This window comes from Eleginops maclovinus, chromosome 9 (assembly GCF_036324505.1).
Source record: "Eleginops maclovinus isolate JMC-PN-2008 ecotype Puerto Natales chromosome 9, JC_Emac_rtc_rv5, whole genome shotgun sequence".
NCBI lineage: Eukaryota > Metazoa > Chordata > Actinopteri > Perciformes > Eleginopidae > Eleginops > Eleginops maclovinus.
In genome coordinates this window covers 13,183,130-13,205,984 of record NC_086357.1, presented here as the reverse complement: position 1 = coordinate 13,205,984, position 22,855 = coordinate 13,183,130, and the positions used below count along the sequence as shown (strand labels likewise).

The following is a 22,855-nucleotide window of genomic DNA, read 5'->3' as shown; positions in this document are numbered from 1 at the left end:
GAATACCCTGACTTTTCCTTCAGCGTAATCATCAAACCAATACTTCGGTTTAAGATAAAATACCAAAGCTTCAGCTCTTTTTGTTTAATGATTATAAGCAAATCATAGCATGCTAACACTCTTCCTTAAGAATTTGAATGTGGTAAATATAAATTTGCTAAAGACCAGCATGTTGACCATACAGAGTTGGTAGCATGGCTGCAAACTCTTAGTCTGGTTAAAGAAATATTAAAAATTATGATCCCAAAAATTCAAATTTGTGATGCATTTTACAAGCTAATTGAAAAAGAATTCTTGAAATCAAGCGTAATGCTTTAAACAAAAACAATAATTTAGGTTTTACTATTTATGTCCTTTAACTTAGTTTTTCTTAAGAAAAACAATTAGCATGAACCAGGAAGATGACTATGAAGTCCTGATGATCTATCTCAGCTGTGTCTACCCCCCCCCCCCCCCCCGGGGGAAATTAAACAAGGCACTGATAGTTCACTTGACATCGTTCAAAGGTTTTCACTTCACTTTCTCTCTCCAAGGTCAGTGTGTGGCAGCACGGACAGCAGAGGTCAAGCGCCTGTCAGCCCTTCAACAAAAACAGCTCATGTTCCCCAACAATCAGGCATTTGTTTGAGGTTTCCAGAGCCGCCATGGCAGAGCGAGAGGACGGTGAAACTGTATCCTTCTCTCTGTCTCTCCTTCCCTCAACATATATCTATATCGCTTCCTTAGTCTTCATATGCCTTCAGCTGCCTTCAGCTTTCACAACCAGGAGCGCTGCATCATCCAGTTTTCCACACGAGTACAGCTCCAAAGTACAATTTTAAGATATTTGAATGGGGCTTAATATTTCTATTAACTCAATTAAGACGACTTCAAGGTAAAGGTTATACATCTCACCCTGATGATCCCTCTGCTGTATGCTGTACCTTTAAGTCACTAATGCCTTTTGGTCATTCAATGCACTTAACTGTATACTTCTCCTTCCTCCATTTATTCGTATCTCTCTCTCTTAAAGCCAAATACACAATCATTCTCTTCAGTCTCTTTTTTGCTTTCAAAGCCTATTACACCCTGAACTCAAGAGGTTTAATGAGGCTCCTTTAGCAGAGAGTGCCCTCAGGGCTCTGCTGTCATGGGAGTGGTCGTTCTCAGTTACTCACTCTGGTCACAGGAAGATATTCCCCTATTTAAGCATCAGGAAAGGACACACCCGTCCCTTTTACACCTATCATACAGAGTGTGAGAATGGTCTGTTAACGTGCATTCAGATGTGGTGTAAAATTAAATATTAGGACATTTACTCCACTTGTAAACACACTTTACACACACTCAAAAGTCAAGAAGGTTGGGAACCAGTGCTTGGAAGTAGCTATATTAAAGCATGGCAACTATATCTATGGTATTTAACCAATCTAAATGGCTAAATACCATAACATTAATTCTAAAATTAGTTTTCTCTGTAATTTACCTAGCCCAGAAACAATCCTTTTAACAATACATATAATAAAATAATGTTTAACATGAGGTGTTTGGAGATTAAGAACACTTGTTGTCTTTTATATGCTCACACACATGCATATAGAGTGTAAATAGAGTACAGTTAATGCTCACAGCCATTCTTCACTTTAAGCTGTTTTGCCTCCTTCATTGTGCTAAATTAAAGTTTGAGCAGTAAACTAGAGAAAAAAACACATATTCAAGTAAGCCTACACTAGAGTCATTTTTATATTTTTGCCAAATTCTAGCTGGACTTACATTATTTCCAGCTGTTTTGACACTCAAACCTACACAAATCAAACAATTAAAGGGCTCCACCATCTGGTCAATAATGGTTACTACAATTTAAGGCTGAAAATCCCCAAAAATGGTAATTTGGTGAGACCTAATGGATACATACTGCAATCACAACTCTGATCACCAAGCCAAAGCTCATTTGAAAAAACACAAAACACAAAACCCAACTAATTAGCTATGAAGGCCTATTGAATATTCAAACATATGTACTCAAAGTTTAACCAAACAACATCATTTAATAAATGATTTTGCAATACAAACATCTGTGCAAAAATGTTCAGACAAAATACAAAGAAAAGGCGTCTTGGTCAAAAGGATAAGCATGTAAACCTTCTGAAATGGGTACATTGTCATTGAAATATAAATGTACTTGTATTTTCTCTTATGGATATAGAGTATTAAAAAAGGCACAATAATGATTTTGGCCAAATACAAAAATAACTAGACTTGATTTAGATTCACAGTCTTGTGTACAAGTGGTTTTTGCACTGCTATAGCCATACACGTAAGTCTCTTACATGCTAGATGTCATGTGTACAAACTCAGACGCCCAAGGTAGTTTGATCTGCTTCAAAGGAACAAAAAGATAAAGAGACAAAAGACAGCAATAAAATAATTGGAACATTAACTTAATATGAGTCGCACTATCTTGGACTAAATTTGACAAGATAACAAAAAAAATAAAAATAATCTTCTCCCTTCATTTTGCTTTTAACAGGCAAACTGCTCTTTTTTTTTTATTTACCAATGCTGAATAAATTATTTTGGGGGAAAATGAAAGCTCAATGTAAATCTGATTCATAGTCATTTCAGTCTGCAGGGAATTGGGGCAGCTACTTTTCTTGTAGGGATATCTTGTAGCCATGATTTGAAGGGTTAAAGTATATAAGGGTATAAAGTAAATACTGAACAGATTAAGTGTTGTCTATCTACATTCCACAAATTTAAAAAGTGCACTACAGGCAACAGGCTGTTTTCACATCGCTACATGCTCTGCAGATACACAGTGAAATGCTACCAGCATACCCTTGTGCCTGACTAAAGTGTGATTGGTTAGTGAATACAACGGATTGAAAGAGTGATAAGAAGTGCAAAACGTAGAGTCTCGTACAACTTTCAAAACCAATGATTGTCTACTACCCAGAAGGCACTGTAGAGGGTAACAAAGATACCAAACTTTACTAACTGCAGCTGTTTTCTGTTATCTATATGTTAAAAAAAAGCTTCATATTTAGCTGTGCTTCTATCATCATTAAATAATAACAGACAGCTACGGCATTAAATGTGATAAAAATGACTGAAAATTATTAATCATTAACCAAAAACATTTTAGTATTTGGGTGATTGAGTCGAAAACCATATAAAAGGACCTGCTACTGGACATGTTGAAATAAAAATAACTAAGACTCTGAACAAAACAATAAGGTCATGTTAATTTAGATACTTTTCCTTTAGAAGCTGCACTTGTTGGGATTGCTTACATGTCAGCACAATTGCTGCGAGACGTTTGAAATAACATTATTAGCATACTGGCCACTTTCTCATAAGGAACCAAATATAAGAAAAATTGTACATATATTTCTCTGCACCCAGTGATACAGTCGGTCCCCAGATCAGGAAAATGACCCTTATTTAAATCTAACATCCTACTGTAAAGACACAGAGTGGGTGTTAAACATACTGTTCATCGGAGTTCTGTTTCACGTACATGAGGCAGATTTGTTTAATTGTAACATTGTCTATTAGGAGCCTTATGTGCTTAACTGTCTCTGCTTCGAGTACTTTCCCTCCTCCATGTCTTGAAAAGTTTTTGAACCAAACAAGCGCAGGTAATACAGGAAAGAAAAAGTCAAATACGTGAAGATAGGTCCTGTGAATAAAATCTTTAAGAAAAATCTCAAATACTGGAAAACCTCTCCCATAAAATCCAAAATGCATAATTCAAATTACACTTATTATAGCTATTCTTTAGTCAGGGGGACATTTCAGTTTTGCATGACTGTGAATAGTTCGATGAGGCCGGTCCATTTTTACTGTGGAGGATATGAGCATTGTGTTGTTTCATTTATAGATCCTTTGTATCTCAGATTCTGAAGTCAGATGCCATGCCTGCTCTTCTGGGAGGGTGGATGATGGTAAAGGAGGAAAAAGGAGGAGGGGGACACGATGAAGGAATGGAAGGAGAAACAAAAGACCGATGATGAGGCTTGTGTCCATGCTGCAAATTGTCATGTTGTTGCACAAATAACATTCCGGGGTAATTTCCGAAGGGATTTTGTGTGAAAAAGGCCAGATCTCAGAGCCTGCACCAATTTTTTAGCCAACGTATGACCTTTATCTCTTTCGTTTCAATTCCAGCAGCCTCGATGGGGAGCTGTCACAAAGCATTCAGCTGTCTGACTTCAATACGCACATCAACAAATATTCAAGTAGGTCTTTGCTGGTCTTCTTAGTGAAAGCTGCTGACCTTCTTGTTTGTTCAATCTGCTGTTTGCATTTTTTCTCTCCATTATCGCTTGATAAATGCAGTTTCTTTTACTATACAAGCAAATGTAAAGCACATTTTTGTATTCAAATAATTTCAGAAACAAGCAAATTGCACCCCTGCTGAACGGTAAAAATGTCAGTGTTTCCTTCACATCCTGCATTAAAACGATCCGGTAACTCAAATGTTGACACAGAAATTTTTTCAGACTGTAATTCAAACCATTTCGTCGGCCACAGGATAGACTTGCTTCCATTTTAATTTTAAAGTATTTTTTCCTTAATAAAAAGTTATTTTTGAATATATACGTATCTTTGTATTTCACTCTTTCATTCAGGACTTTTGTACCGTATTTACACAGAGGTTAAAATAATAACACAACATTTCCAAACCATGGTAGTAAGAACAAATGCTTTAAACAATAAGGCATTAATATGTCAGACAGCTGTGTATATATTGGTGTAGCTGTGGCAGTGTTTCTTGCACACTCAAATGTGCTTACAGGCCGGTTTCTGTTAGACGTCCAAGGGACAAGGGTAAAAATGTTCTACTGGGTCCCTGCGTGAGAGGTAAACTGCTCAAATGTGGGTCCCGAGCAGAAAGACTGTGTACCTTTCGTTTTATCTACAGGTCTGCAGTGATGACAGAGTCGTACATCAGTGTGTCAGCATCAGCGAGCAGCGCCACTTGCGATGGGTGTTCCAGATGTCCCATTCCTTTTTGGCAAACTTGTCCGTATAGCTGAATCTGCCCTCCAACGTTACCTGGCATGATGCAGTGGGAGAGCAGTGGCGTATTGGCGTCATGGTTGGACCCCGTGGTGGAGGGGACGCCGCTTACATGCCCAGTGCTAGTGGAGCCGCTGGCACTGCTGGGTGAGCGGCTTTTGGGAGGGGGCAGGTGGTGCTGGATGACCCGGGTTGGTGGGACAGGTTGAGGAAAGTGGGCTGGGAAAGCGGCGTATCCTGGTGGGATGGGGTATCCATTGACAGGGATAAAGCGCTGGTGGGTTTGCGTCACAGCCATTGGTGCCCAGGCTTGAATCGGGGCCATCTGACCCCCCGAGGGGATGGCCTGGGTTTGGTAGAGGTACCCAGCAGCCGCAGCAGCAGCGTAGCGGGGGTTGCTGAGGTTGCTGACGGGGCTGGCACTGAGCGAGGTGGTCTGGGTGGTGGCGTTGCCTCCGCCCCCAGAGGGCGTGCTGGAGCTGGCATGTGAAGAATGCCCCTCCCAGGCCCGCAGGCGAGCATGGATTTCTTTGAACCGTCGTCCGACGTGTTGGTCCCTCCTGCCAGCATTCAGTCATCAAACCATAAAACCTGAGAGACAACAGAGTTAGTAATCAAACAATGAAAACGAATCATTTAAAGCAAGATTAATTTAATAAAGTCATTTAAATAGTTGTACAGTTATATTAATATAACTATACAAAACGTGTAAATGCTAATCGTAAAGTTATTAAGTAGTATTCTTTAATTACTTTGTATTCTGTCAGTGGTGACCCTCTTAAAGCTAAATGTAAAGAAGTGTTTCCGCCCATATTAAGTTTCTTAATTAAAAGTGAAATTATGAATTTTTCAGGACTGATTTCCTTGAGACATGAGTAAGTTAAATATGGATGATTTTTGGTACTCAATGTTGTGTAAATTAATTATTGACCCAATTTCTGTGGCCTTTAAAAACACAACAAATGGCTATTAAGAGGCAACACGAGATGAAAATATGTGTTTCGACATCCGCCATTGCTGTTTGTCTAACTTGTGAATAAGGAGAAGCTGCAGTGAAGATTGTGGGCTTTCTACCCTAAACTGACACCATGTATATACTGTTGTAGCTTCTCATCATTACTTCACGGCAACATTAACCTGAACATACCTTGGCGGACAATCCTCGGGACAGGGCAGCAGCTGCCTCTTTCTCACCATCTCCATCACTTCCTGGTTGGAGAAGCCGTAATAGGGCTGCAGCCCATAACTGAAGATCTCCCACAAAACAACTCCGAATGACCAGATGTCCGAGTCTGTGCTGAACTTGCCATAGGTAATGGCCTCGGGGGGCATCCAGCGAATGGGGAGGAGAGTTTTGGGCTGCAAACAGAAGTAGTCCGAGGAGTAGATCCCTCTGGAGAGACCCAGGTCGGAGATCTTGATGTGGAGCTGCTCACCCACTAGAATGTTTCGAGCTGCAAGGTCTTTATGGGTGTAAAAGTGGCTAGCCAAGTACTCCATACCAGCAGCCACCTAGGTTTGAATAATAATGAAAACAATGATTAATGACAAAGTTAGTGTATATAAGAGCATAAAATAAGCAAACGAACAAGACACTTTATTGTCTATGTAGGCATTAAACCATATTAGTTTGGAAACTTTTTGGGACCAGCTGCAGAAGATAAAAACAAGCAGGATAAAAACAAGATCATAAAAGATAGTGCATTCTAAAAAGGTAATGCAAAACAAGTATAATAAAGTTCTGACCAAATACTGTATGTCTCCCACATAGTAAGGTGGAAAGAGAGAACAGGATATCAAAGAGAGAAGACAAACTCAAGAGCTAAATCAATAAATCAGCAATTTATCAATCTCTTACATTTGTATGAAATAGGATTGTAGATGAAACAATTAAGAGCACTGTCAATACACACCTGTATGGACATATGCAAGAAGTCTCCATGATCCAAGCTGGACTTCACAGTGCCATCCTCATCGCTGCTGCAGCCAACGTCAGAGTGTGGGGAACGCATGATGAGGAACTCGTGGAGGTCGCCTTGGGGCAAAAACTCAAACAGCATACAGACAGGCTGCTCCTGGATCACCACGCCCAGCAGGCACACCACGTTTGGGTGCTGCAGCTCTGTCAGCACTGTGGCCTCCTGATGTGGAAAAATGTAAAGTATTGCTGAAGTACACTGCCTGGCCAAAAAAAAGGTCAAACACTCTAATATTCGTTAGACCGCCTTTAGCTTTGATTACGGCACGCATTCGCTGTGGCATCGTTTCCACAAGCTTCTGCAATGTCACAACATTTATTTCTGTCTTGCATAAATTTTTCGCCAAGATCTTGTATTGATGACGGGAGATTTGGACCACTGCGCAAAGTCTTCTCCAGCACATCCCAAAGATTCTCAATCGGGTTCAGGTCTGGACTCTCCAATGTGTGAAAATGATGTCTCATGCTCCCTGAACCACTCTTTCACAATTTGACCCCGATGGATCCTGGCATTGTCATCTTGGAACATGCCCGTGCCATCAGGGAAGAAAAAATCCATTGAAGGAATAACCTGGTCATTCAGTATATTCAGGTAGTCAGCTGACCTCATTCTTTGGGCACATAACATTGCTGAACCTAGACCAGACCAACTGCAGCAACCCCAGATCATAGCACTGCCCCCTACAGGCTTGTGACCTTTTTTTTGGCCGGGCAGTATATATAAAAAAATAAAATAATAGAATGTACATGCTCATGGGAGCATGACAACATAAATTGATACTCAAGCTTAAGTTTTCTTTTTGAGGCCTTAAATATGTCCTTAAGAGGTTTGTTGGAGTTTTTCAAACTCAAAAGACATATTTTGAATGTTGTAATTTAATGTTGACAGTTCAGGTTTCACTCACTTTTTAAGAATGGAAAGGGAGAATTATGTTTTCACAAGCAATCTTTTAAATCCAATCTATAACTCTAAATCCATCCAGATGGCCACCAATTTATTTTTGCAACTATTTCAAGCGTTAAAAGTCTTTTTTAGTCGGCCACCACCCACCATGTTTACCTTATGTGGAAATACAACAAGTCATGCTTCAAATCTTGTGGGATGAGAGATCTTTCTACAGGGTAGTAGTCCCACATATTCTAAAAACTGTAGATTATTTTTGTACCACATCCACACACAATTGCTTAACAGGTCACACATACAGTGGGGCAAAAAAGTATTTAGTCAGCAACCAATTGTGCAAGTTCTCCCATTTAAAAAGATGAGAGAAGCCTGTAATTTTCATCATAGGTACACTTCAACTATGAGAGACAGAATGGGGGAAACAATCCAGGAAATCACATTGTAGGATTTTTAATGAATTAATTGGTAAATTCCTCAGTAAAATAAGTATTTGGTCACCTACAAACAAGCAAGATTTCTGGCTCTCACAGACCTGTAACTTCTTCTTTAAGAGGCTCCTCTGTCCTCCACTCGTTACCTGTATTAATGGCACCTTTTTGAACTCGTTATCAGTATAAAAGACACCTGTCCACAACCTCAAACAGTCATACTCCAAACTCCAATATGGCCAAGACCAAAGAGCTGTCAAAGGAGACCAGAGACAAAATTGTAGACCTGCACCAGGCTGGGAAAACTGAATCTGCAATAGGTAAGCAGCTTGGTGTGAAGAAATCAACTTTGGGAGCAAATATTAGAAAATGGAAGACATACAAGACCACTGCTAATCTCCCTCGATCTGGGGCTCCACGCAAGATCTCACCCCATGGAGTCAAAATGATCACAAGAACGGTGAGCAAAAATCCCAGAACCACACGGGGGGACCTAGTGAATGACTTGCAGAGAGCTGGGACCAAAGTAACAGAGGCTACCATCAGTAACACACTACGCCGCCAGGGACTTAAATCCTGCAGTTCCAGACGTGTCCCCCTGCTTAAGCCAGTACATGTCCAGGCCCGTCTGAAGTTTGCTAGAGGGCATTTGGATGATCCAGAAGAGGATTGGGAGAATGTCATATGGTCAGATGAAACCAAAATAGAACTTTTTGGTAAAAACTCAACTCGTCGTGTTTGGAGGAGAAAGAATGCAGAGTTGCATCCAAAGAACACCATACCTACTGTGAAGCATGGGGGTGGAAACATCATGCTTTGGGGCTGTTTTTCTGCAAAGGGACCAGGACGACTGATCCGTGTAAAGGAAAGAATGAATGGGGCCATGTATCGTGAGATTTTGAGTGAAAACCTCCTTCCATCAGCAAGGGCACTGAAGATGAAGCGTGGCTGGGTCTTTCAGCATGACAATGATCCCAAACACACCGCCAGGGCAACAAAGGAGTGGCTTCGTAAGAAGCATTTCAAGGTCCTGGAGTGGCCTAGCCAGTCTCCAGATCTCAACCCCATAGAAAATCTTTGGAGGGAGTTGAAAGTCCGTGTTGCCCAGCGACAGCCCCAAAACATCACTGCTTTAGAGGAGATCTGCATGGAGGAATGGGCCAAAATACCAGCAACAGTGTGTGAAAACCTTGTGAAGACTTACAGAAAACGTTTGACCTCTGTCATTGCCAACAAAGGGTATATAACAAAGTATTGAGATGAACTTTTGTTATTGACCAAATACTTATTTTCCACAATAATTTGAAAATAAATTCATTAAAAATCCTACAATGTGATTTTCAGGATTTTTTTTCTCATTTTGTCTCTCATAGTTGAGGTATACCTATGATAAAAAAATACAGGCCTCTCTCATCTTTTTAAATGGGAGAACTTGCACAATTGGTGGCTGACTAAATACTTTTTTGCCCCACTGTAGTTGATAATTGCATCCACAATAATATGCATGTGTAAATGTTTGAGCTATTTTTCAAAGCTTGAGTGGAGATCTACTCCATACCTGCTGGAAGTCGGCCCACTGTTGGGCATTGGAGACATCCTTCAGGGTTTTTATGGCCACAAGGTGTGCCTGGTCCATGCCCGGCAGATACAAGTGACCCTTGTAGATTTTCCCTAGAGATCCCTCTCCGAGCTCCTCCATGAAACGCACAGCCGAAAGGGGAAGTTCTTTGGCCTTACTCTGCAGAGAGAAGAACAGGGGGTGGAAAAAAGTTAGAACAGTGGGAAAAGAGATGTGACAGTAAAAATATTATAATTATTTTCTTTGTACTCTTTCCCACCATTATCCTTGTGTGAAAAATTGAGCTGTTGACATGATGTTTACATTAGTGCTCCTTAATTGAATGCAGGCAAGCTGCCTAATAAAACATTAAATATATCTTTGAGATGTAAAAAAAGTAAAGTATAACCCAGAGAGTTCATATTTGTCATTTAAAACTCAATCCATTACGCCAGCTACTAACGACTCCCCCTTGAGTTTCTGGAAAGCATTGTGGGAAGATTGTGAAATCTGGCAAAACGTTTCAGGTTAAAAATGTAATTTAACTGACAGGTCAGCAGCTTTTAGAAAGGCTAAGCAATTAATCATCTTGCCAGTACAGCTGTGAGTCAGCTGCAGAAAGAAAGAAAGCTGTAATGTGTTTTAGAGTGGGACATTTTAGTCTTTTGTTCAGGTGTCCAGGTGATCTTGTGTGTGTGTGTGTGTGTGTGTGTGTGTGTGTGTGTGTGTGTGAGTGTTCAGGAGGCAAAGTTGGCAGAGATTTAAAAATGCCAGGAACTCTACGATGGATAATGAAATTCCTCGGTGAGCAGTGTGTGTGTGTGTGTAAGAGTGAGAGGGCCCTGCAGATGTTATGAGAGACACAGATGTTTTTAGTTATGGGTTTGTTTCACCCCGTCTTTTCCTCCCCAAACCCAAACCCTCAGATCCTCCTCACACCACCGCAAGTTTGTGTGTGTGTGTGTTTATTGTGTGTCTAAATGGATTGTCACGGGGGAATGGCCCCTGGGTGACCCTGCTGCAAAGTTTGCTGGGTAGCAGCCTTACCCAAAACAAGGTTCTTGATAAAAGGGGGAGGGAAGAGAGAAAGTCAACTTGGCAATTAAAGATTTTCACAATCCATAGAAAAGGTTTTAAAAGGGAAGAAATTCAATTCAATCTATATACAATTGAGTTTTAAGGTTACGACCTGAGGTTAGACACCCAGACTAAATGAATAGGCTTGAAAAACTGGTGAGGACGGCACCTACATAACAGATTTTCTTCTGCTTTGAAATCCTGATATGGATGGTAATGTGATCTAATATGTGTGAACCATATATCAGACCCTAGTTGTCCATGAAGAACATTTGAAATTGACTGTATAATTCCATAACTGCATGGTTGTCACCCTGAAAAACTTTCTTTCATCTCTCGTAGCCTTGACTCTTTGCAGATACGAGGCCCTCATCTAAACACAGCGAGGAGAGACTGCCTTTTTAGGGCTGGGAAACATGTGTTCCATTGCAAAAAAATAAATAAACCACAGATATTAATGGCTTCTGACACTTGTGTGATATCTGGTGGTTCTTTCTACAGCTGTTGATGGTAATATTATATGCATTACCTTGAGCATCAACTCTGTATTGCACAAACAGACATGCTGTCTAGATTCTCCATCCAACCACCACACAATTATGTGGAAAAAGATAAATAAAGGATATGACTGAGTGTCCAACCTTGAAAGGAAAATGATACAGTTCCTAATGTGAGCTACGTGTTGGCTGGCAGAGCGGGGATCTAGGATCTGCATTACACAGAGGTTCCGTGACTGAGGGAGGGGATGAAGGAGAGAGTGAAGGATGAAAGAGAGGTCCTAAGGTAAAGCCATGGAGGGAGAGACAGAAATAGAGCAACAAAGAGAGATGGATGAAGTGAGAATGGGAAAAAGAGACAGTGGGAGAGAAATAAACAGAGAGGAAAGGAGCTGCAGCTGAACATTCCTGGACCTGCTGAGCTCTGATGATAGAGATCTGAAGCTTTGCCTGGGACAGGTCATTTACACACACGCACACACACGCACACGCACACACACACACACACACACACACACACACACACACACACACACACACACACACACACACCACACACACACACACACACACACACACACACACACACACACACACACACACACACACACACACACACACACACACACACACACACACACACACACACACACACACACACACACCAGTAACCTCAGCATGTTGGGACGTGTCCCAGTACACACACAGAGGGGCTGTGCCAGTGTTTTGACTCGTTCCTTAGTCTGCTTTCATGACTTAAAGAGACAGAGTCAGCCAAAGAGAACTGAACTTGACACACCATAGGAGACTCTTAAAGTGCTGAGGGTGTAAATAAAGTGTATTTTTACCAGTACTTGTGTTTTTCAATTATCAGGGCATGCTGGACTGGATGATGATGGTAAGATTCAAGTTTAAACCTCTGATATGTTCAGGAAATGTGACAGAAAAGCAACTGAGAGACTTGTATAATATTATAATTTGGTAATTGAAGTATTTTTTTTCAGTGTTATAAAAACATTCTTGGAGAGGGGAGAGCATATAAAGAAAATGGGGATGGAAAACTCTGCAGCACCATCAGTTTCATGTCTTGTAATGGCTGTACCTTCGGTTTGTATGCCGTTGTGAGCATGGACATCTCTACGTTTTGTCCTCGGACAGGTTTGGGTTGGCGAGGGGCCGGAGGACTGGGGGCCTTCTGGTTGTTGCGGCACACGCATATAAAGAAGAATAGCAAGGCGATGGCTAAGGGGATCGCCACACTGGGAACCAGGATGTACAAGATCTCCATGTTGCCGCCGCTGCTGCCAGACTTGTCTTTATGGTCTATATGGAGGAAAATAAAGAGAGAAAGGGTGAGGATTAGTAAAATATGTATGGCCTATTGTATGACTGGGCAATTTAATGTATTAAAAAAATCTTTGACATCACTTTTGTATAAATCACTGCCAAATACTGTCAAAATACACTTTTCATATTAAGAAAAAATGGCTTTGCATATTTCGAATCTCATTAGTACATATTTAAACATATTCTAGTCTCTCACCACAGACGGGTATGTCACACATCTCCAGGCGGACCCCTTCGTCCAGCGTGAAGCACCAGGGGGCCTCCAGTTTGTTCCCAGGGTTACGGCAGTACGAGTGTCCTCCGTTGAGCTCGGCGTAGCGGACGGCCAGATAGGTGTGGCTGTGAGGATACTGCGAGTTCCACGGCTGACACTGACGGCCTGACTTTGTCATACTGACAGTCCCTCTGTAGTCCGCCCCGCTGTTGTTGTAACACTTGTGATCTGGGCGAGGGAAAGGCGTGGTTTAAGTGACTGGGTCTCCCTAATTAAACTTTATTTGGGCTGGCTGATCATGAGCCCTGTGCTTGAGAAGCCTCAATCAACCCCTGCCCTTACATTTAGTCATCAATATTTTCTTTCAAAGATACACACACAGCATATTACATGTAAAAACAATAACATGGAAACCAACAAAAAGCTGATCGCTAGTCATTATCTGAACAAGAGCTGTATGTCAGAGTGCATTGAGCTTTTTTAATTTAAGCGGAAAAAAAAACTTCTGAGAGAGTCTTTGGTCTAAAGCATTAGTTTTTTAAACCATTAAAATATACCCCATTCTACCATTACAGTTGGTACTGAGCATACTTGGACTCGTCAATATGTAATAATACGTTTTAAAACAACTCCTGTAAGCAGTTACAATAGCGGCCACAGTGAAGTTTTCTAGTTACATAATAATAAGGAGAACATGTCTTACTCTTGTTTATGGGCTCGGCCATGGGGATGCCGATCCTAAGACAGTTGCCGGCCTCTGGGCTGTCGAAGGCGGCCAGGTCCTCACAGTTAGGTAGTTTCAGTCTCTTCAGGATGATGGGGTTAGAGCGGGCGATAATGTACTCTGTCTTACACAAGTCGTTCTCCAGGATCTCACACTCGTCTTTACAAAGGTCCCGGGGTTTGTCGGTTCCAGTGCTGCGGTCACATGTCGGGAAGGCAAAGTGGCAAAGAGACGGGATAGCAAACTGAGAGCAACGATCAGACAAATGGTTGGATGTCCCGATCATGGTGAAGGCCGCTGTAAAGAGGGGAGAGAGAGTCGTTTACAGAATAAAACAAAAGCACTCGCATACTTATTTTAAACAACACAATCATAAGTCCATAATTGACATTTCCAAAAATAAAAAATATTAATTAAAACAATATTTTTATTGATTCTTTCCTACATTAATAAAAAAAGGGTCTCTTGAGCACCTAAACACATGAACGATCAAAGAGGAAGACTGACAATAAAAGCTGCAGCAGTAAATGTATGATTCATAGTCGTTCTGTATGGTTATTGCAAACATCTGCTTCCCTGTGGTTGTGATTATCAGTAAAGCAGCACTAGGGGGGGTTGAAGGAAAAGACATGCGATTAAAAAGTGTACAACTAAAGTTGGACGTTATCCACACGTGGCTATAGCCCATGATGTTAGAATAAAATGAAGATCAGTGAACATATATTATATTTAAGATGGTAAACATCTACAGAATGCGGATGTTCTGGGTATGATTAACAAACTTCCTCTATGCTTATTAGGACCCTTTGGTGTCATACGTTTTAATTATCGCTGGTCCTTGAAGTTTCAGATTAGAGTCCCTGAGATGCAGCTGTACGGATGTAATCAATAACGCACAAATAAAACTGACCTCTGAGGACATGTGCACACAAACACACAAAACAAAAATACAGACAGGAATGAAACAGTTTGGGGAACATTTGGACTCCAGACAGAGCCTGACCCGGTTGAACTTCCTTTGAACTCCAAAGTGACGTCCTGTTTTTCTCCTACAGCATACAGGATTAATTAAGGTTAACTTCTAAACAGTCTTCATTCGCAGACTGTCTTCATTGATTTAGTGTCTGCAATGAAGGCAGCTTTACTAAGGTGCAAGTTGTGATTATTTGAGTAAAACTTCAGAAAAAGAACATTTAGTTTTAAGTTGCACTAACACAAAAAGTATTGAGGAAGAGACTCTAGGCAAAATAGATTTTATTTACAATGAAGTTAGTTGAACCGACTTTACAAGGCGGATGTTTCTCACCTGTGATCTGTGTCTCGATCTCTCCCTGCATCTGCAACGAGTCGACGAAGATGCTGCGGTTACCTATAAAGCGGGCACAGGCTATACCTCTGTAAGGCTGGCAGAATCCCTCTTCATCAAAATCATCCCTGAGATATACAGAAAGGTGAAGAGAGATCATTTAAATATTGTTTATAGATATCACAATTAGTTAAAATACTTACATTTTGTGAAGCAAAAGGACTTCTAAACATGCTGCAATACATAGACATCCCACTAGAGGACACTATATATTTGAATAATGCATGAAAACCACTAGTTGCACTTCAGTGAAAAGAAAAAGGCTGATTCTCATTGCTGGTCCTAAACCAAGAAGGAGATCTTCCTTTGCTTTGCTAAAGACAAATCACATTCAAGTCTAAGGGAGGAATTGAAACTAACAAACACACACACCATATTCGCATGATGGGGTTAGGGCGGGCCATAGCACACTATATTCGCAGCATAGATGTAAACCACATTAGGAATTATTATTGTTGAATTTATTCTTGTTGATGGCAGAGAGATATCATTGTGAGCCCTAATCGGAAACACATGCAGACAGAGAAAGAAAGAGAGAGGGTGGTGGGGCTTGTGTGGGTGTTGATGATCATGTTTTCACAACTTTAACTTACTTTGGTTACACTGGATTTTTTGTAATTGTCAGTCAATTTTTACATTTCTACATGTCACTCCAAGATCTTGCGATCGATCTCTCACTGTTTTTATGCCATAAATACCCTCTTCCCTTACACACACACGCACACAAACACACACACACACACACACACACACACACACACACACACACACACACACACACACACACACACACACACACACACACACACACACACACACACACACACACACACACACACACACACACACACACACACACACACACACACACACACACACACACGCACGCACGCACACAGAAACCACATGCTGACTAGCAGGCGCTTCGCTCAGTGTGAGATCACTGTGTCATGGGATTTAAATTGTGCCATATGGAGACTTTATATCCAGGCATAACCACAACATACAAGGGAGTGCATGATGCCACTACACACACTCACACAAAAACCAGGCACAAGAGAACCATATTATAGCTATTGGCTGATTAAAAGTACATCCTCATGTTTACGACACTAGCCTGCAGGAATGGCAAACAGAAGCACTCCAGTGACATTTTGGGAAAAACGTTATACATTCAAAATATAAAGTGGTTGTTAGCTGTCTTCAGAGTAATGATTCTAAAATACTCTCCATATTCTTGGACTCTCAGACTATGATTTTAAATATGACTGCATTTTTTGTACAACTTTGTTTAGCTACTTGAAATTAAGTGATCAATATTCTCCTTACTTAATTTACACAATACTTTTCTGATCCCATTTTGCAAAAAACACATCTCTTCTTTTTACTTTGCATTTAGCTGTTAAGTAGAGCCTCATAGGCTTGATGCTGCATTATCATCCCACCATGTTAGGCTGCTGTTGTTGACAAGATTCAGGTACGTTTACGAGGGATGTAACAGCATGCAAATTACACTAATTATGCCACAAAATAAAAACAGCACTTCAAGAGTTTTATAGATGCACAGCTTTAAAGATGCAACTGAAACAAGGTGACATACATGTGCACACACACACACACACACGAACAAACATCCTTTTGTGCACACACTGATAAAACATAACCTTGGTAATGCCAAGAGTGTGTTAAGTTTGGTGTGAGTCTGGGGTCATTAGGTTCCTTCTCTCTGAGGAGTGTTAAGTGACTGAAGGGCCAAGGTCAGCTCTCTCCCTGTGCCCCCCGTCTGTACAGATCTAAATGGGCTTTCCAGACGTGAACACACACACACACACACACACACACACACACACACACACACACACACACACACACACACACACACACACACACACACACACACACACACACACACACACACACACACACACACACACACACACACACACACACACACACACACACACACACACACACACACACACAATTTAATAGTGGTCTGCATACTGCCGATTCCACAGAGATATGGTAACATTACAGTTTAAGCTTAATACAGGTTATAGCAGATTTCATCCATGAAATGTGTAATTTCCTACTAAAATGTGGAAATCAGTAATAATGACTTCATGTTGCGGTGTTCCTGCAGACAGCTTAGCACCCCTTCATCAAGCCACAAACTCACAAACGGCTATACCTTCTGATATTTTCCTTTGGCAAAGAGCTCCATCTGTTTATGTGAAAATCAAGTCTGGCATTAAAGCTGTACGAAGAGAGCCTGATAATAAAAAGCTACCATTGTGAAAATGTGTTGAAATATTGGGGAATTGATGATTGATTGGGCTTTAACCATTCTGAATGTCATCAGAAACAGAATAACTTTATTTGTCCCACAAAGGGGAAATTTACATTGTTAAAGCAATTAAAGAGCCAAATAAAGAATAATATTAATTAAGAAGCATGCATCAAATATTAAAGATAAAAGTTTCAATTACACAATCAAGAATTTACAATGAACACATCCAGTACCAGTATCAGCAAGCGTAGCATTTTTAAAGTTGTAAATAGCAGCCAGATGATAGTATTAAAGGTGGTAGAATATATTGCAAATGTATTTATAGATTTATTACAGAAGTTGAAATTAATAATTAATAATTAATAATTATGAAGCAGTATATATATTTACGTTTATATAAATTGCATTAAAGTAGTATAGCGCAACAGGGGTGTTATCGTCTTGTTGCTTTATATGTGTGTGGGGGTCTGTCAGGGGCTATGGTGATTGTACAGTCTGACCCTGCAGGGAGGAAGGACCTGCGGTATGTCTCGGTGAGACACCGCGGGTGCAGCAGCCTGTCGCTTAGGAGCTGAACAGTGCAGACAGGGTGTCTTGGAGGGGGCTGGAACATGTTGTTAAGCAGAGATGATGACTTGGCTGCCATTCTCCTGTCATACCACTCCAACAGTGTCCAGAGGACTCCCCAGAACAGAGCTCGCCTTCTTTATCAGAACCAGAATATGAAAATTGAGCTTAGAGCATGAGAGAAAAAACACACAAGGATCCAAAGTGAGGCTGGAATGTGTCCAGGCAGCAGAGAGAGAGTTTAGTTTGGTTGTGCGTCACAGAGGATGGTGGACACACACATCCTCACTAACATCAAGCCACACACAGACAAGTAAATGACAAGGGAGAGCAGACAATCCACCACAATGCAGCCAGATCCCCGCAGGCAAATTACAACTCTGGCCAGTCCAAACAGCCTCAACTGTACCAGCTCAGCCCAAATCCCAAATCCCTCTGCACTGCTTTCTATATTTTAAATTCTTTCTTTCAAGGCGATTTGGATTGAAAGCTGTGCCTGAGAGGCATGTAAAAGTGTCTGTATCCTGTCCAGTGCAGCAGGAATGACTTATATCTAAAGAAAGAACCGGGTAAGAGAGACAAATTCACAACACCCTAATCGCTGTGAGACATCTGAGGTATTTCCAAAAATCTTTCTTTTGTACTTTGAGCCCTTGTGTATCCATTTGTTTTTCTGTGTTTGTGTGTCAGAGTGTGTGTAAGCTATCCCAAGCAGGGAGAGCCAAGTGCGGTTGCTATTTGTGTAAACAGTGGATGGCTGTTCAGGCCTTTTATTTTACACACCAACGCCACGGGCCCTCTGTGTAATGTTTTATAATAGGTAATTACAAGGAGAGGCTTTTCTCTCAAAGACCCGATATATAACCCAGATCTAAACAGAAAGGCGAGCCTCACCACAGAACCTAAACAAGGCATTGAGGAGATTGAGCCATGGTAAAATTAAAAATGTTCCAACCTCATTATTTATTCATGAAAGCGCTTGCTTAGCAGCCAAGCTCTTTTTCCAGCACCACAGTGATTCACATCCATATGGTTGCATACATTCACACCTGGGCGGTAACAGAATGGTGAAAGACAGACAGCAGCTCCGGTGCTGGAGACCCTCTCAATGCCTGCTGGTTTGGAAAGATGTGAGCAAGCCAGCAGAAATAGTGATTAAAAGTTTTGTAATGTGGAACTTTAATTCAAGTCTTCCTGATTTGATTATTTAAATAAAGGAAAAATGGGAAAATAGATAACATGGTTGAACTGCTAACATCCACACAAACATTAAACAAATATAAATCTTAAAGTTTCCTTTGACTCTGGTTGTTACTAGATATTTATGGAAATATATCTGCAAGGCACCAACAGAAAGGATACATGAACACTATTTTAAACTATATATATATATATATATATATATATATATATATATATATATAAACCTTAAAAAACACTTAAGCACATGCTATGTTTATTCCAGAATAAACTGACTGCATTTTTGGTCTATACTTTGCTTCATGTTTTGATTATGGAACAAGTCTTTAGGCCGTCTACACATAAACTTGGGTATTTCTCATCAAGAAGCTGTGGGCTAGGATGACAGATTTATGTTGATTTTTAGAGTCGAGGGGATGTGAAACTCAACGCTATTTGTTGGAGGGGGTTTACAACGATGAGATTTTGAGGGTAAGGAGGCGAGGGGAGGATCCTGATGACATGTTAGATTTCAGGGTTTTGTTGCTGGAGCTGCTGAGGGTGCTGAGTGAAAAGGGGATGAGCTGCCAGCAGCGTGGGGCCACAGCTGGATCCTGACTGGGGATGCCCCCTCAGCTTGTGCTTTATGCATTATCTTTTTAAAACATACAAACCCTTAAATTACTTAAATAACTATATGCATATGTGTGATGGACTCTACCGGTTAGCTCCTCAACTAAAAATGGTTGGGTACATATGTACTGTACTATTTTGTGCATGAAACTTGTGATTTTTTATTATGGTTTTTAAGGATTCCTCATTAACATATTGCCAGGACCTGGAAAATAGTACTTCATTGAAATGAATAAAATGTATATCAGCTAAAAATGAGCAAAACAACTGGAATACTTCTTTGCTAGTCTTATTAGGTCTTATTTATAGATTTATTTGAATGCTATCACAAGGCATTTGTTTATTATTTTAAATTGAATATGTTCTTAAGCTCAGGAACTCAAATCGATGCTGCACTGCTTTTTCAGGGAGAGTTTGTAAACCTGGGAATGGTGTTAGGATTAGACGTTTGGGTGTATTTAAAAGGGAGGGTTCCAACAAAAAATCAAAGACAAATGTGGGCTTGGAAAGGAGCAGATTGACATGAGTTGAGGGGGAGAAAACAATGGACGATCCTGTGGTCGCTGTTCTCGAGGGACTATATTTCATAGAAAGAAGATGCGGAAATAAAATCTATTTAGCATTATTCAGGCTGTGTACGATTACAAAAACAACCATCAAATTATAATGCTTTAATGGTTGCAATGTTGGTGAAATATATACTGATGTTTTGCAACAGCCAACAATGAATGTTTGGCAGCCATTGATTTGTTGAACTCTTTATACTGGTAACTTACTTAACATAGGACAGTTTTAGAACGCATGTATGACTGCAGTGTCTAATGATCTCTCCACTGACATGGTGCGAATGGCTCCCAGAAGCAAAGGTTGACTGGGGTCTGTGGCTGCCAGTGGCCTGTGACCGCGAGGGAAGAACAGCGAGGGAGGGGGGCTTTATTAGGATACAAAGAAGAAAGAACGAGCTCTCCTGGGTCCTCGTGTTACTGCTGCTCACTGACGGCAACAACAGAGGCTTCTGTCAGAGGAGAGGACGAATGATTCAGAGCGTAGCGAAAGAGGAAGTAAACAAGAAGAGACATAAGAGATGTTGAGAGCACATGATGGGTGGAATTGGGTTGGTAGGTTTTTCTCTTAAATAACATATTTGTATTTCATTTCCAGTAAAGCTAAATCTTCCTAACTTCCTGTGTATGACGTGTTTTACTTTGTTCAGGTAAAAAAATTACTTCACCGATATGTGAATGTTACTTTAGCTACGGATAACAAGACCAAAGACTTTGAGAGAAGACAAGTTTATGTTAGACGTTTAAGAAGGCTGATTAGAAATGCCTCTCCACTCTACACAACACATCAGTGCTGATTCTACCATGAGACTGGATGTTACAACTACATCAAAGGTTATTATTACAATGAATTATTTTTATTAAGTGAGGAAGGAGAGTGCTACTGCTGATGAACATGGTTTTTAGAAGACGTATGTCTCAAAGTCCAAGTTCTCTAAGTTCCCAGACAATCGACATTGGTTTTAACATTATAAAAGAGGTTCACATTTTTTGAAGGACGACCCTGTGTTTTTTGCAGGTGGACCTCCTCAGGATTTGCTTCTTTGAAATTAATGAAGGGCTGAACTTTTATATGCAAAGCCATAACCAGCCTAAACATGGCATACAGTCATGGTGGCTATCGCTGCTTATGCTAAACAAACACTTCTTGTATATATTTTCAAGAAGAAATCGTTTCTACATCACTTACAATGAGTCTGAGGGATTTTCCCAAAAAGGACGCAGCCGGCGCTGGTTGGTTCAAACAGTCACTCCCTATGCTTTTATGTAACTACCTATGGTTGAACTACTCTTGATCTGAGATAGAAAGTAAAAATGTTTTCATGTCAACATTTCACTAAATGGTATTTAAGGGATGATATTATCTACGATCCACAGAACACTTCCCACATAAAGCTGCTGTAAGACCACGTCTTTCAGGACTATGAATGCTACCAACAACTTTTAATAACAGGGATAACGCATACATGGTGATCCGACAAGCAGGGAAGGACCTTACATCAATCCCCTCACTCCTCACAATGCTTTTGTACTGGTGACATCACTTCCCCGGAGGACTGCAGGGTATCAGAGGTCCAAATGGGGGGAAAGTTTTGGGAGTCAGGGTGTCAATCAGCCTGTCAATTAGCAGGATAGCAGGGCAATATGTCTTCTAAAACCTAACATAAACCCAGTGGTGTTTAGACAGACACATACACACACAAACACATGGAGCACAGGGGTTACAAAGTGAAACCCATTACTGGGGAGGTGAATTAGAGGAGGAGGGTGAGAAGGTTTTATTTGAGTATTAACTGGCGTGTAGAGATTCCCAAAAACAAATAACATGAACAGAGAAAGAAGGTAGGGAAACATAACATAAACAAGAAAAGGAAAGTTGATATGTGTGATAGAGAAGGGTGAGAAAAGGTAAATTTGTGAGAAAACGTAAGAGATTGAGGGATTATTGAGTAAAAAGCAGGAAGCTGAGGACTGGAAACAGTAGGGGCTATAGGCATCAACTGTGACTGTTGGTGAACAATGAAGTGTGTGTATGTACGGCTTTAAAGAACTGTATCCTAAAAACAACATGAAGACCCAACAACTTGTACCAATCAAATACATAATTTTTCAACCAGGAAGATCCAACTTGATCTTACAAATAAGTATTACGGTGGTTTGTGATCTGTTTTAAAAGAAAAAAAAATCTTCCCTGCAGCAGTTTGACAAACTTCATGCTTTGTTTCCATATTAATGGCTGTAAAAATGTTCTGTCTTTGGTTTTTCAAATTTAGAATTCCTCAAATTGACTCCAGGCTGCCCTGAAACATCCATGTGGAAATAATAATAACAGGAAAAGAAGAGAAAGCACAAAAGAAAGAACATGAAAAAGAGATAGCCGAGAGCGAAGCTACTTCTGTGATTTAGACAGCATGTAACCCCCCACACACACATATACTTTTTCCCGCATGATTTACGACAGCTTATTGCCATGATCACAGATCCCAATCCGAACACACAAAGGCAGACACTTAAAAAAGACAGGAG

At 40.6% G+C, this 22,855-nt stretch overlaps 1 protein-coding gene across 1 annotated transcript in view; it reads right to left on the bottom strand.

The window, feature by feature from the left end:
- Positions 1–2,007: 2,007 nt before the first annotated feature.
- ror1 (receptor tyrosine kinase-like orphan receptor 1) overlaps positions 2,008–22,855 on the bottom strand; it is a 110,699-nt gene continuing 89,851 nt past the window's right edge. The window contains 9 exon segments of the mRNA XM_063892322.1: positions 2,008–5,542; positions 5,544–5,595; positions 6,152–6,516; positions 6,918–7,145; positions 9,873–10,052; positions 12,549–12,769; positions 12,990–13,235; positions 13,711–14,028; positions 15,038–15,165. Of these exon segments, the coding sequence (XP_063748392.1) occupies positions 4,901–5,542; positions 5,544–5,595; positions 6,152–6,516; positions 6,918–7,145; positions 9,873–10,052; positions 12,549–12,769; positions 12,990–13,235; positions 13,711–14,028; positions 15,038–15,165 (2,380 nt within the window). The 3' untranslated portion in view covers positions 2,008–4,900.